Genomic DNA, 13,325 nt, shown 5'->3' with positions numbered 1-13,325 from the left:
ATAGGAGGAGCAGAAGACAACTGTTTGCTAGTTTTCTTACCAGCATTCCCCCTCACTTACCCAAGAAGCTGTGGGGCCAGGCTACAGGCAAGCAAAACCAAGTTACTACTTCTGGCATACGGTATGTTGGAACAAGACTATCAAGTAATCTCTCTAGGTAGCTCTGCTTGGTACTCCACATCCTTGAACCAGAGGCACAAATTCCCCCACCTTTTATTTCCTGGTGCTGATTTTAGAATTCACATATCTTCGGCTACTGAATAAGATTAGGCCCTGGGGCTTTAAACATTGCTAGACACAAAATGAAGCAAACACACATGAATTCCAGTGTGCTTGCAGCACAGTTTAATTAGAAAAATCCATGGTATTAGTACATTAAACTGTACTCAAATCCATTCCACAGTTTATTAATGCACAGCAGACCAAAGGGTTTGAATGGACTAATTAAAAATCAGTCCAGGCTATAGCTCACTTTTTTTAAGGGAGGAAAGCTCAATAAACGGCTCTATGTAAGACTTGAGGTGATTATACACATGCCAAGGGACCTTAAAATTACAAATAAATACATCTTTAAAAATAGTATCATCGGTTATGTTTGAGGAAATTATGTTCAGCTACTGATATCTTGCTGCAACAACAGTTTTTGGTGTTGGAAATTTCCAGAGTCCTAGCACTTAAGTAAGAAGTCCTTATAGGTATACACTACTGCAGTCCCTTGGTGTGATTTACAGGCTCAAGCTACCTATTAAATATATACTCCAGATATCTTGAGTAGGCTTGTTGGGAGAAAACTGCCTTCATTCTACCATTGCCAAGTCTTTCAGTGCATGACTCCTTGGTTTCTTGGCCTTGTATCCAGGCCTCAAGAACTCTATTTTTCTCTTCTTTGCCTCTATTTTATTTTTGTGTTTCTTCAGCTTCTTCCTGGCAGCAATATCAGGGTTTGCTACAGTCTGAATAAAAAAGGGAATAAAAAATTACTTTAAAAATGCAGTTCCCCAAGTCTGTCTCCTCATGCTTGTTAACTATGTCTTAAGCTGCAAATGAGTAGGAAACAAAACCTTACCTGCAAAGCCCTCTGTTTTTTCCTGACTGCCCTTTTCTGATTGGCCTGTTTCTGCACAGAAGCAAAGGCAAGCGAAAATGTCTCCAGGCCAACTAATTTCTTAAGCAGTTCTATAATTTCCTGTGAAAGATTCTTCAGTGTTGGATCTGATCAACCAAACAGAAAACATACTCCATTTAGTCCTCATGCATCCTCAGCAAATCCAGCTGGTATGTAAGTGATTTCACTCCAGTTGCACCAACACAAAAAACAAAGATAATTCTCCCTACAATTAATTCTCCACAATATAAAACATAGCTGTCGAGGTCAATTCAGTACTGCAAGTCACTGGTGTATTACCTTCACAACTAACGCAGTTGGCCAGAAATGATGGAATTAATTCAGGGAGGAGACAAAGCTAACTACACTGTGCATGGCAGGTAGGAAATGTCAGTAGGGTTTACCCCTTCCTATCTAACTTACCTAGTCTCAGCTCCATATGCTAAATATGCCACCTCAGTCAAGCCTCAGTACTATGTGCACGTGACATGGGCCATACAGGCCCAGGCACTGAATATGCCTCTTCTGGGCCCCGTGTCTTAATTTAGCAGTGTGCACATGTTGGGGGAGCTGGGGAAAATGCATCAAGAAAGTACTTTTAAAACCAGGTCATTGGAGAGACTTTGGAGCACCATGACCAAATTACCTCAGACTTGTACTAACTCTACCCCAGGCCCTATACCAGCAAAACAGTTTTCAGGGCATGCTGCCCCTTTGACTGTGAGTTCAGAGTGCTTTAAAAAATGCAATCAGTTTTGTAAAGAAACTACTGCAACTTTAATTAGAGAGGGCTCACTACCCTCAACCATCCTTTGTTCTTCCTTGACACCAATGTTGTACCTCCCAGTCAATGCAAGTCACGGCACTGACTCCTTCTGGTCAAGTTTTACACTCTTTCCTTTAAGACCCTTGTCTTTTTCTGAGTCATCAACTTCACTTCCACCCTGCCAACAGGATGCGATCCTTATCTGAGGCATATGCTAGGTATATGCTAATTGGTTATAATTCACTGAATAACAGCAGGTCTCTTCAGAGTCGAGATACAAGGCAGGGTATGTGTTGGGGCTCTCTCCCAATAGCATAAAGCAGAAATCTGTCATCATCTTAACACAGAAACAGCATACCTTGCTCAGCATATGTGCTGTTCAGCTCTCTGTGCAACGGTGTGATGATTGTTGGAAGATATGACTTGATCCTGTCTTTTCCCAGATCCATTGCTACTGCTCCAAGGAACTTTAAGATGCAAGTTCTCTGAAAATACAAACATACTGGATACAGAGACTGGAAGGAAAAACTCATTTTACTGCCCCAAAGACATGTTCCATGCACTTCAACACTAGATGACCATGGGCCTCTTTCAGACACTTAGTAAATAATTTACACAGCCTAGTTAGGAGAGAGGGCCGAGTAACCATTTTACAGTCTCACTGCTGAGCAGCCCCCGCTTCATAGCTATGTGCTATAGTTACATTAGGCTGTTCACTATTTACACTTAGGTCACAGTCACATGAATGGAGAGGTAAAGCTCAAGGCATAAACATGGGGCAAACTGCACTGTGGCAGCTGCGCACAAATAAGCAAGCTGGGCATTGAAATGCATTGACAAAACATGTGGAAACTGCTTTGTCCAGAATGAAATCTGCTAGTGTTGGGTTTCTAGAGACTCATGTGTCCATTGTGCATTTGAAGAACAACTCGACTGACAGCCCACTCTGCCTATCGCTTTAGAAGACTAAGGATTAGCAGACCCTGTGCCCTTCTGCATAGAGGCAGCAGAAGACAAGGCAATGTATTTTCAGGGTCTTTCTTGCTTGCTTCCTCTTCAGTTCTGTGCTCTGGAAGGCTCAGTCCCTCTCACATCCACCTTCCTCATCCTTTCCCCCTCAGCAAGCACAATCCCTCCATTAGAAAGCTCTGCATTCCCCTGCCTGCCATGTATCAATTGCCATTCCTCCCCATCCCAGGGCCGATTCTTCCTCACCTTCAGCTTGATGCAATTAATCTTCTCTTGATTCTTCAGCCCCCAGGAGATGCATCTACATTAGTGTTTTAGGTTGAGTCAGGCCATGCAGCTACTACAAACACATGTCCCAAGACAAGCACATGTCCCATGTTAAAGAAACATGGACTGTCCAGACTGGTATGTGCCAATATGCCAGCCAATTCACTCAAGTTCAAAACTAATGCAGACAGAGTGAAGGCCCAGAGGGACAAATTGCAAAGACAAAACCTTGCTTACACTTCCTAAGAGTTCCTACCTCTCATCTCTCAGCAACTACAAACTTCTCTGCCTCCTGACAGCCACCCCTAATTATTTTCCTTGGAGTTAAAGGCAACAATGCACAGCCTTCCTCACAGTGTAGTATCCTGAGTCAAAGGAGTGAGGAAACAATGCAATTCTTACTTACCTTCAAAGGGCTTTTAGGGGAGTACGCTGCTTCTCGCTTTGCCATTAGGGAGAGCTTTTTCATCACCCATAACAGTGTGGCTGGCCTGCTTTTCTCTTTTGCTTCTTCACTGTCCTCCTCTTCCTGAGCTGGAGCTTCCTCACCTTCAGCCTCAGAAGCATCCTGTGCTCCTGTTTCACAATGCATTTCATCTTTGCTCTCCTCATCCTTCTCTGAGTCAGGGGCCAGAAGATAGAGAACTTTGGCCACAAACAGCAAATTCTTTATAACCTTCAAAGTTAAAAAGACCAATTAGTCACAGCAGTTCCCTGAGATGCCAAAACCAACCCTGAGGTATCAAGGAATTGGGTGTCTGCTTCACCACCAGCAAGGTTTTAAAGTTCATACAGCTTGAGGGGATGTGACTGACTCAGACCATTGCACAAGACAGAGTTATTTTATGATTCACTTGGCACATACATCTGACTTTAGGCCCAATTCAAAGCCTGCTGAAGGGAGTCTTTCCCTTAGCTTGATGGGCTTTGACAAGACAATGACATCAAGGCCAAGCAACTGAAGCAGTAGGTAGCAGCATGTAGCAGAGTTAGTCCCCACCTTTTCACAGGCTGCAGCATGCCCCGAGGCCAAGGATGCTATCTATGGCTGTCCTGCAACTTCCCTAGATAGTGACCATCATCCACAGGGGTGGTAGAAAAGCCCTTGATTTCCCTGTGATATTCTTGCCGGTCCCTCTGCCAGGGGAATCCCACGCACCCTGCTGTACCATGACCTGAGACTGGCAATAAAGGGGTAATGACTACATTTCGTCTCAAACCAGTTTCCAGTTGAAATCTGACCCATGTCAACTGCAGAAGTGTAAGCTCACAAGTGAACAGCCAGGCCACAATTCTCTAGCATGCAACGTGGGGAGGAGGGATAGGTATGGAGAATCATTTGTGGCTGTGACAGAACTCTGCTGCCCCTGCATGCTAGGGCTACCCAGGACAGTGGCAGGTGGCCTCGCAGGAACCTGTCATGGCAAAGCCGTACCCCAACATACTGTCTCCCCTCTTCACGGCAAAGCCCTACTCCAACATACTGCCTCCCCTCTGCATTGTGCCTTGCTTTGCTCTGGTTCTGAACCTGGTGGTAGCTGGTAAAAGATGCATCAATGCCACTTCTGGCAGCTTGACAGAGTTAGTGAGTTCCCAGCATAGAAATGATTTGCCAGGAGCCATCTCTGGGACACCCTAAGGCCATTTGCTAACCTCAGCAGAACATGGACTTTGCTTGAACATGCTGTCTTTGCTCAAATACAAGATAAGACGTTTTCCCCTGTTCAGCATGGGGGGGAAAGCACCTTGTCTTGGATACAAGTGTGTCAGGGGGTGCAGAGTCAGAGACACAGCAGCTGCTTACCCTCTTCAGCCTCTGCCCCCTGCTATCCCTTGCTGTCAGGCATGGCTCCAGGTCCATTCACTCCCAGGGCACAAAGCCCATGGAAACTCTGTCCCCTGCCTGTCCCAGGACACTGTAGCATGGGCCAGGCAGAGACTGCAATTCCACGTGCTCTATGCTTGGGAGGAAATGAACCTGGAGCCACATCTAACAGTAAGGGCTGGAGAAGGGGGCACAGACTTGGGGAGCAGGCAGCAGCTGGTGTAGGCACTGCAGTGGGGGTGGACTGGCTGCAGGGGGAAGATATGGGGGTTGAGGTGGGGGCACAGGGCAAGGGTCTACCTGAACCACCACAACCCCATCTGCCCCACCTTCCACTGCTGTAGCAGTGGGGGGTACACATTTAAAACAACCCTCCAATAATTAAATTTTACACCTGGAAAATTATAACACATTTATAAATTTCAATATATAGAATCTAACTGAGGGGGCGGTTGTTGTCTTAAATTCAAAGTCATTTTGGATACGGGTAAATACAGCATTCACAATTAACTTTCACTGCTGTGAGGCACTGGTTAGACATTCTGCTTTATCCCCAAGTCACAGACTTGCAGCATACCCATACAGGGGCTGACTCCTACCTGTTCCCCAAGGGACTGATCCAGAAATTTGGACTGCAGCTGGTGGCAGAACGCTAAGGCGAGTTCCTTCATCTGCAGAGAGAAAGAAGCAGTACTTTTATAAGGGGGGCATCACACAGGGTGCCACAACTCCAGGGATTTACTTTTCAGTACTACAGGGAACACCTCCTGAAGGCAAACAGGAGGCAAGCACCCAGCTAGAAGTTACTTCTGACTGTGCTCAGCACTCCTGCTCAGAGATGTCCTTCACAACATCCCTGGGGTCTTTGAGCAGATCTGGGTAAACACCCTCAATGCCTATGAGTAAAGCCTGCTCAGGTGTGTGAAATGACTGGGGGTCAGCACCTATACAGTAAAAAGGAGCCAGCCGGCCAGGCAGTTATCACTAATCTGCATCCCTGCCACCAGAAACCCACCCAGACACTGGCCTGGCAGGGAGCAGAAAGCATTAGCGGCAGCATCCCAACCTTTTTGTCCAGCTCATCTGTGAGGAAGGTGGATGCTGATGGCCCTGACATGGCACTTCTCTTCTTTCCTGCCTTTCTCTCCTTCCATTTGCTGACAAGTTTTTCTGGCTTGTGAAAAGCGAACAACAAACCAAAAATCTGAGCAGCAGTCAGCCACACCCAGCTGTGAGGATACCGCAAATGGGACTGGACATGGCCTTTGGGAACAGGGAAAAGGAAAGTCATTGTAACAAATGCTAATACAACTGTTTGGGTATAAGGGGAAACCTAAGCAAGTACCCCAGCCATGCAGTACATGTACAGTGCACATATATAGGGGGACTGCAGTTACCACAGCCCATTCTACAGTCAGGGCTATTGTATGCTGTGCTGGTTCTGCATTCAGTCCAACCCTGAACCCGTAAGCATCTAATAGCCTCCACCATGCTACCACCATGTTCCCAAACATACCACCTCTGGTAGTCTTAAGTGGTGCACATGGTTCATTACTGTTCACTAACTTTTTGAGCTGCAAAGGTGTCAGTCATTTTCAGTGGACAGGTTATAAAGTCCTATCACAATTGGAAACCTTACAGACAAGCTCAGCCAAAACACTCATAACTGCCCTAGAATGGAAAGCGAGTTGTCCTCATACTGCTAGAACTAGTACCTCTCATCAGGCACAGATGTAAACTACAGGAAAGCATGCGTGGCCTCTGCCTACCCACAGGGCTTCTGCTTCTTGAATAATTTCAGGACCTCCAGTTTTGTCATCTCTTACATTTAACAGTTGTGTTATTTTGAAGGGTACATTAGATCAGATGCAGGTCCTCTGCTACCAGCAAGCAAGCATATATCCTGAACACAAAGCAGCAAGCTGAACTTCTTAGTGCACCACGTATGGCACCATCAGTTCTAAGAAATTATAAATTCTATAAATTGTATGCTATTCTACATTGTACTATGTGACCTTCCACAATAGCCCTAGTGCTGGACCACGTCATATCACTGGCTGTTTACTGGCTGGCTGTTTCATCAAGAGAACCTGATATTTCTAGGAGAAATGAAAGCTTGAAGAGGATGCAACTACAGCCAAACACTCACCAGTTTGAATCCACTTGCTCTTTAGTTTTCCAAAACACTTCCCAGCAACCTGAGCAGGAAGCCATATTGCTTTGTCAGACTACCTAACCTTTTTTCTATTAGCATCTTTTCTATGCATTTTCTATTATTATTGCCATACATTGGAGATCCAGTGACAGCGTACAAACCTTATTTGACCAATCTTGGACAGTTACATTTGGGACTTCGTACATTTGTGATATCCCAATAATCTTCCTTCTAATAGAGCAGTAGATACTTTTGTACTTACACCAGATATTGCTCAAAATCTCATTATGATTGGTCAACTCAATAATGTTGCATTCCTTGATTAGCTTTGTTATCAAAATAAGAAAACTGAACAGCAGTCTATCTGCAGCCTTTTCTTCAGTCTCTTCAGATATCTAAGAAGAAATGTAAATCAACACAGCTGTAATGACTAGTCTGGATTGAAGATGATGATTTCCACAGCATACATCTGACTCCTGTGTGAAATCTCTCACATTGTCCTCTTATTGACATTAAGGAACTGACAGGTTTATTGTATATTTAGTACACAGGCAACAACTGCATTAAAATATTTCCTTTGCAAAACATGCATCTTTGTAGAAGATTATTATATCAGTCATCTCTGTTACTTACAAGCAATATATCACTTAGTTCTAATGATTAAAATCAAACCTAATTCTTAGGATTTATCTGTATCAGATGCAAAACACTGATGTTATTATAGGGAGGCAACATAAATTGAATTTTAGTACGCTGCTTCCTTAGCTTGATCAAGGCTCCAGCTATCAGCTTGACTGATATAAAGTCAGCCTGCTTATCTACATAAGCATCAGGGGTATGTTACAGCACATAGTAGTGATCTGAGTGTCATCAACAATGGCAGCATAATGGCAACTTCATCAACAGTCATCTCACATCACCCAGGTCTTCCTAGGTCTCTCTTATCTTGTTCAGAGTTTTGCCCTTCCTTATTAATTAAATTCATGGCAGCTTCCAATAACCTGTGACCAAGGTCTTACAGTGATCACAGGTTGACTGGAATCAAAGAAGTGGTGTTATCTGAAGCCAAATCATCACATGCACTAAAGAGATTTTCCACAACTGAACAAAAGGACCTGAACCAAATGTTTTAATGTATTCTATAGTTTTGACTACAGGCCATTCCCTAGTAGTGTATTTCTGACCTTTGTGCATACACAGGAACTTCAGGTTGTTGACCCCCAGTTAAAAGGACATTAACTTAGTAGCCTCTTTTAAATAAATGGATTTTGAGCCATGTCATGCTATGGCCTGTTTCCCACCATTGTTTTACACTCTTACAACTCAACTTTCATTTGTTCAAATATGTTTTCTCTCTATTTCTGTAGGAAAGAGCTGCATGATTAGGCAAAGTTGACTGACCATCCACCACCAGCTATCAAACATAAGAGTCCACAAGCCAAAAGGGTATATAGCGTCACTCATATCTTTCCAATTACCATTCTTTTCCAAATGATTTTTTGTTACCTCAGGACAAATGCAGGCCCTACTCTAACAAGTATCCAATAGGAAATGCAGATATCACAATGTTGCAGTGGAGATTGATGTATGAAGAGATGAGGGCTATAGTAACAATCATGAAGTTACTCAGAATGGCTGTTTAGAAAGTGACAGTTCTCTTAACATATGTGCCAACAGGATCTGCTGAGAGATGGGGCGTACTAGTGCAGAATGCCAAAACACAACGTTGTCTTGTATTGTACAGACATACCCCTGCTGCCCCCAACATTAGCTGTGACTGGGCATATGAGGGGGTTTCATTTACAGACAGAAATGTGATTTTAAATTGATGTTGTTATCAATTAAGACAGCGATTCTCAACCAGAGTGTCTGGGCGCCATGGAGTGCCATCAAATCCTTTGAAGGGTGCCCTGAGGCATGAAGAGATAAGCAGACAAATGAAGATTCAAGCTTGTCCCTGCCTAAAGGATCCCTTCACCCCCAGGGCCCAGCCCTCTGTGAGGAGGTAAGCACTGTAATATATGATTTAGTCTTCTAAATTGGGTATCACAATTCACAAAAGTTATTGGGGGGGGGGGGCCTTGAGTCCAATGGAGGGGTATTTCAAGTCCAAAAACTTTGAGAACCACTGCTTTAAGAAGCAATGCATATGGCCCGTTTTTCTCATCAGGCCTTCTGCTCAACAAACAGCATTCAAAAGTTCCAGCTATCCCAAATTTAATCTTTGCTCTTTTATTCTTCTCCCACACCAGGGTTTTCCCTTGGCAAAACCTTGTTTCCCCCAAAAGTTGCTTTCCTCAACTTACATCGTCAAATTTCAAAGGGTCAATTTCTTTTTCGATCAGTGGGAGAACAACTCCAAGTCGTCTTTGAAATTCCACCCCCTCGGCTTCCACAAACAAGCCACAGGCCTGGGCAGCTAACCTCTTGTGTGAACTCTGCCAATGGAAAGGACAACAGGATAATCATAATTTGTAAAAGTCACTATTCTTCATATATAAAACAGTCAACGCTGCAGTAAAGTCCAAGGCATAGGGTAGAACAGACGACATTTTCAAATCCCTCATTATTTTGGGTTTTCCCAAACGAGGATACCTCAGAAGGTAACAGAATTCCAGAATTCCTCAGAAAATGAAGCTCCTTCACAGCTAACTCCAGCTGGGAACCAAGAGACGTCACTAGTCACTTCTAAAAACCTAGACTCACGGCCTGAAGTTGAACATTTGAGGTTGTTGGCTCTCAGCATGAGAACTGCACAATTCTCAGAGATCCTGAATTCTGATGGTACTGCACAGGGGCACTCCATTTGCTTGGTTAGCTTTTACAACTCTAAGGTCTAACATTTTAGATGGAAGAGTGCAAATACATACATTTTGTTTGCACTGGTTGAATGGGAACAAATCCCAAAGTCCTCAGAAGTGCAATCCATGGAACTACGTAAGTCAGAACTGCAGGCCCCAAAGTATTTAACTGCTACACTCTATTAGCTAGAGGAGAAACTAAGCAGAAATGAACCAGAAAGTTCTGTAATCAGACAACTATTAATATCAAAACAACTCTAAGGCTTTTGTTCAAACATTGTCCCAGAAATATTTAAACTTTGGGCAAAAGCTAAAGAAACAGTAATGTTCTATACCAGGGGTTTTCAACTTTTTTGCATCATTGTACACCCCCCCTGGCAGCTGGACATGGAACAGTGTACCCCCGGCTGCCAAGCGAGTGGGGGGGGCAAGCAGCCGGACACAGAGTGGCAGTAGCCACTGCATGCGAGCTTCCCCCGCCCCTCCCCTGACCGGGTGGGCGGCACCTGCACAACAGCGCAGGATGCTGCATTGTAGCACTCCATCCCCATCTGCCCACACATACCCCCTAGAGTTGTCGCAAGTACCCCCAGGGGTATGCTTACCCCTGGTTGACAACCCCTGTTCTATATAAAAAGGTGAACTTTCAGAAAGCTATGAGCTTTTAAAGATAAGGGTGACTCTAGTGGAAGCCAATCTGTAACTTTAACCATGGCAGCGAATGCCTGCTTGCACTGTTCAATCTTTGTGAGAAGGCATCTCTATCACTTCCTTCTTTCCTTGCCAGGGAGGACTGCACTTAATAACAGAACTTTAAAAATCTATATTGCTAGGACAATTATATTCCTCAATCTCCTCCCCCTCACCAGCAACTCAATGTACATTGAACATGGCACCTAATCTAGCATGTTTATACATATCTCAGTTGCTTCAATTCTGACCCCTCAGGGAGAAAAGCCCCATGTGGTAAGTGCAGAGCAGCAGTACCTTCTCACTGTTAAACCATGTGGTAACTAGTGAAAACATCAGGTCTCGTTTTGCTGAGTTTATCTTGCTGAGAAGAGATTTTCCTGCTACGGCTGCCATCTTCTTGCATTTTGCAGAGTCGTCATTTATCATCATCATGCAAAGAGGTACGAAAAATAACCCACAGTATATGTGTAGTAATCCCTAGAAAGAAACACAAAACAATCAATCCACTCAGCGATTTCCCAATGGACTGTGACAATAAAGAGACTTTAACTTTACAGTACATATGAACAATGGTATCCCCCAAATGTGTTAGTGTTGCCCCACAATGACACAGACCCTGGTCCAGTTTTTGGGGCACTACACCAGGATTTCAGAGACTTGACTGTTCTATCACAGACTATCTGTATAACCTTGGACAAGTCACTAATACCCAGATACTCAAAACCTTTACAGGTAACTACTGAAAACAATCAGCTTCACACCTAAATATCTTTCATGATCTGGGCCTTAGTTCCTCCATGCTTATAATTCTCCATCATGCAATGGAAATATCAGCACTATCAGCACTTCCCTAGCTTAAAGAGGTGTGAGCCAATATACACTAAAGATGATGAAACTCTTAGATACTGTAAAAATAGGAGCCATTAAGTATGACTAATAGATGGGAATACAAGGGGGTATGTGTGCGTGTGTGTGCGCGCGTGTGTGATTTTCCCATTAAAAATCCTCTTTCCAGCATGGCTAAGAAAAACCCAACGTGAGGTTGAAGGTTATAGGCCAAATCATCTAAGAGATGAAGAGCCTCTCAAAATGTGAGGGAGGTGATTCTACAGAGAAATTCCTCAAAAAACCCAGCTTTACAAAAGACAATTTGAGTTTTATCTTTCTTTTCTGAAAAACAATATTCCCAAAGAAAAGGATTAGAACAATAAATCAGACTTTTAAACAGATGAATTTTAGCTTCCACCTTAATCTTCAAGAAGCTATTGCTGTTCCATTATCCAGTGGTTCTGCTGCATGTGCATGTAAATTCCCATTCTGCTATGTTTCGTTTATGCTATTTTAGCATCTCTCGCTAACCAACCACTTCCAAGTCCATACAGGTTCTACAGTATGGAATGATATTTTATTTAAAAAAATGACTAAACCTCACATGGAATCACTGAAAGACAAGTGTGAATCTCTGACGCGTCATTTCTCTCATGCTTTGCCAAGCCGAACCAACACTAATTCTTTGACGCGACTAAACAGCCCATTCCAGCTAGGAAAATGTGAATTGCCAAATGCATGTGGATCTAACCAATCTGCAGACCACGTTGCTGCGTCCAGCTGAAAAGCACTGATATTTTTTGATGATTGTAACTAAGACGTAGGTTACCTGAGGGAACATTTCAAAGAGGTACGCAATCATCTCCAACGCAGACTCTCTTCCAGTCTCATAATCATAACTACGGAAAAAAAAGTTAACAAGCAGAAGTGGGTTAGTGACCTCAACAATATGCTGGAAATTCACAACAGCAAAGAAACTCAAAATGTTGGTAAATACATATGCCAAACACCTTGGTACAAGCAGGACACTTGGGAACTTAGTTGTGGGAAGAAGGAATAAGCAAGTAGCATGCCCACTAGTCTGCCCCTCCCACATACTTGGGCAGAAAGGGGAAGGGGCAGGCCTCTGGCTCCATTGTCTCACCTCACTTTAGTAGTCAACAAAGCTGAAATAACAAGGCAGGCACTAGAATTATGGTGTGCTGGTACACACCATGAGCAAATCAGCATCTCCTGGAAGAAAGAGGAATTGTGTCCAGAGAGGAGGCTCTCAGAAGGCTTTCTGCCTCTCTCTAGGCACAATTCCTCTTTCTTCCAGGAGATGCTGATTTGAAGGTGGAGATTGAAATCACAGCCTAGACCACTATCATTGGTTAGGCATGAAATATATATGCTTCCCCTTGTCTATCCTAGGCTTCTTCAAATTCAGGGTTGCTCCGTGGCGACAGCAGCTGCGGCCCCCCTGCTTGCCATGCCGGGCAGTGTTGGCTGCTGCTACCTGTCCGGAGCTTGTGCGCTGGACAGCCCAGAGGCGGCAGTGGCAAACACTGCCCAGCGCAGCAAGTGGTGGGGCTGCAGCTGCTGCCACTGTGGAGCAGCCCCAACAGGTGAGCCGGGAGCTGGCATGGGGCCCAGGCTGGCAGTGGGGGCAGGTTACAAGCTGGTGCGGCGCGTGGGGGGGGAAGCGGCCCCCTCACCTGCCCCGTGCCCAGCGCCCCGTGCTGCAGTAGCTCGCAGCCCACCTGGGGCTGCCTGTGCCTGTTCAAAATAAAATGAGGGTAGGGGGTACATGGCAGGATGCCCTGCTTGTGTCCTTTGCCCCCCAGCCCTGCTGCCCCTTGCCCCCCACCCAAAGCCCCTGCCCCCCCAGCCCAGGCTCTGTAGCTGTCAGCAGTTACCCAAAGCCATCTGCTGCC

At 44.6% G+C, this 13,325-nt stretch overlaps 1 protein-coding gene across 2 annotated transcripts in view; it reads right to left on the bottom strand.

Annotated features, from left to right (window-relative positions):
• Nucleotides 1-318: 318 nt before the first annotated feature.
• Nucleotides 319-13,325, bottom strand: part of UTP20 (UTP20, small subunit processome component) — a 101,275-nt gene continuing 88,268 nt past the window's right edge. Inside the window, exons 53-62 of one of the 2 annotated variants that reach the window (XM_019545139.1) lie at nucleotides 12,239-12,308; nucleotides 10,876-11,058; nucleotides 9,394-9,525; nucleotides 7,350-7,482; nucleotides 5,999-6,195; nucleotides 5,532-5,603; nucleotides 3,514-3,783; nucleotides 2,230-2,356; nucleotides 1,067-1,212; nucleotides 319-953 (exon numbers count right to left, since the gene is read on the bottom strand). In XM_019545139.1, coding sequence (XP_019400684.1) covers nucleotides 798-953; nucleotides 1,067-1,212; nucleotides 2,230-2,356; nucleotides 3,514-3,783; nucleotides 5,532-5,603; nucleotides 5,999-6,195; nucleotides 7,350-7,482; nucleotides 9,394-9,525; nucleotides 10,876-11,058; nucleotides 12,239-12,308 — 1,486 coding nt within the window. In that variant the 3' untranslated portion in view covers nucleotides 319-797. The other variant, XM_019545141.1, reaches the window with a different exon arrangement.

The sequence above is a fragment of the Crocodylus porosus genome, unplaced genomic scaffold (genome assembly GCF_001723895.1).
Source record: "Crocodylus porosus isolate Cpor-Errol unplaced genomic scaffold, CroPor_comp1, whole genome shotgun sequence".
Taxonomy (NCBI): domain Eukaryota; kingdom Metazoa; phylum Chordata; order Crocodylia; family Crocodylidae; genus Crocodylus; species Crocodylus porosus.
This window is presented reverse-complemented; position numbering and strand designations above follow the sequence as displayed.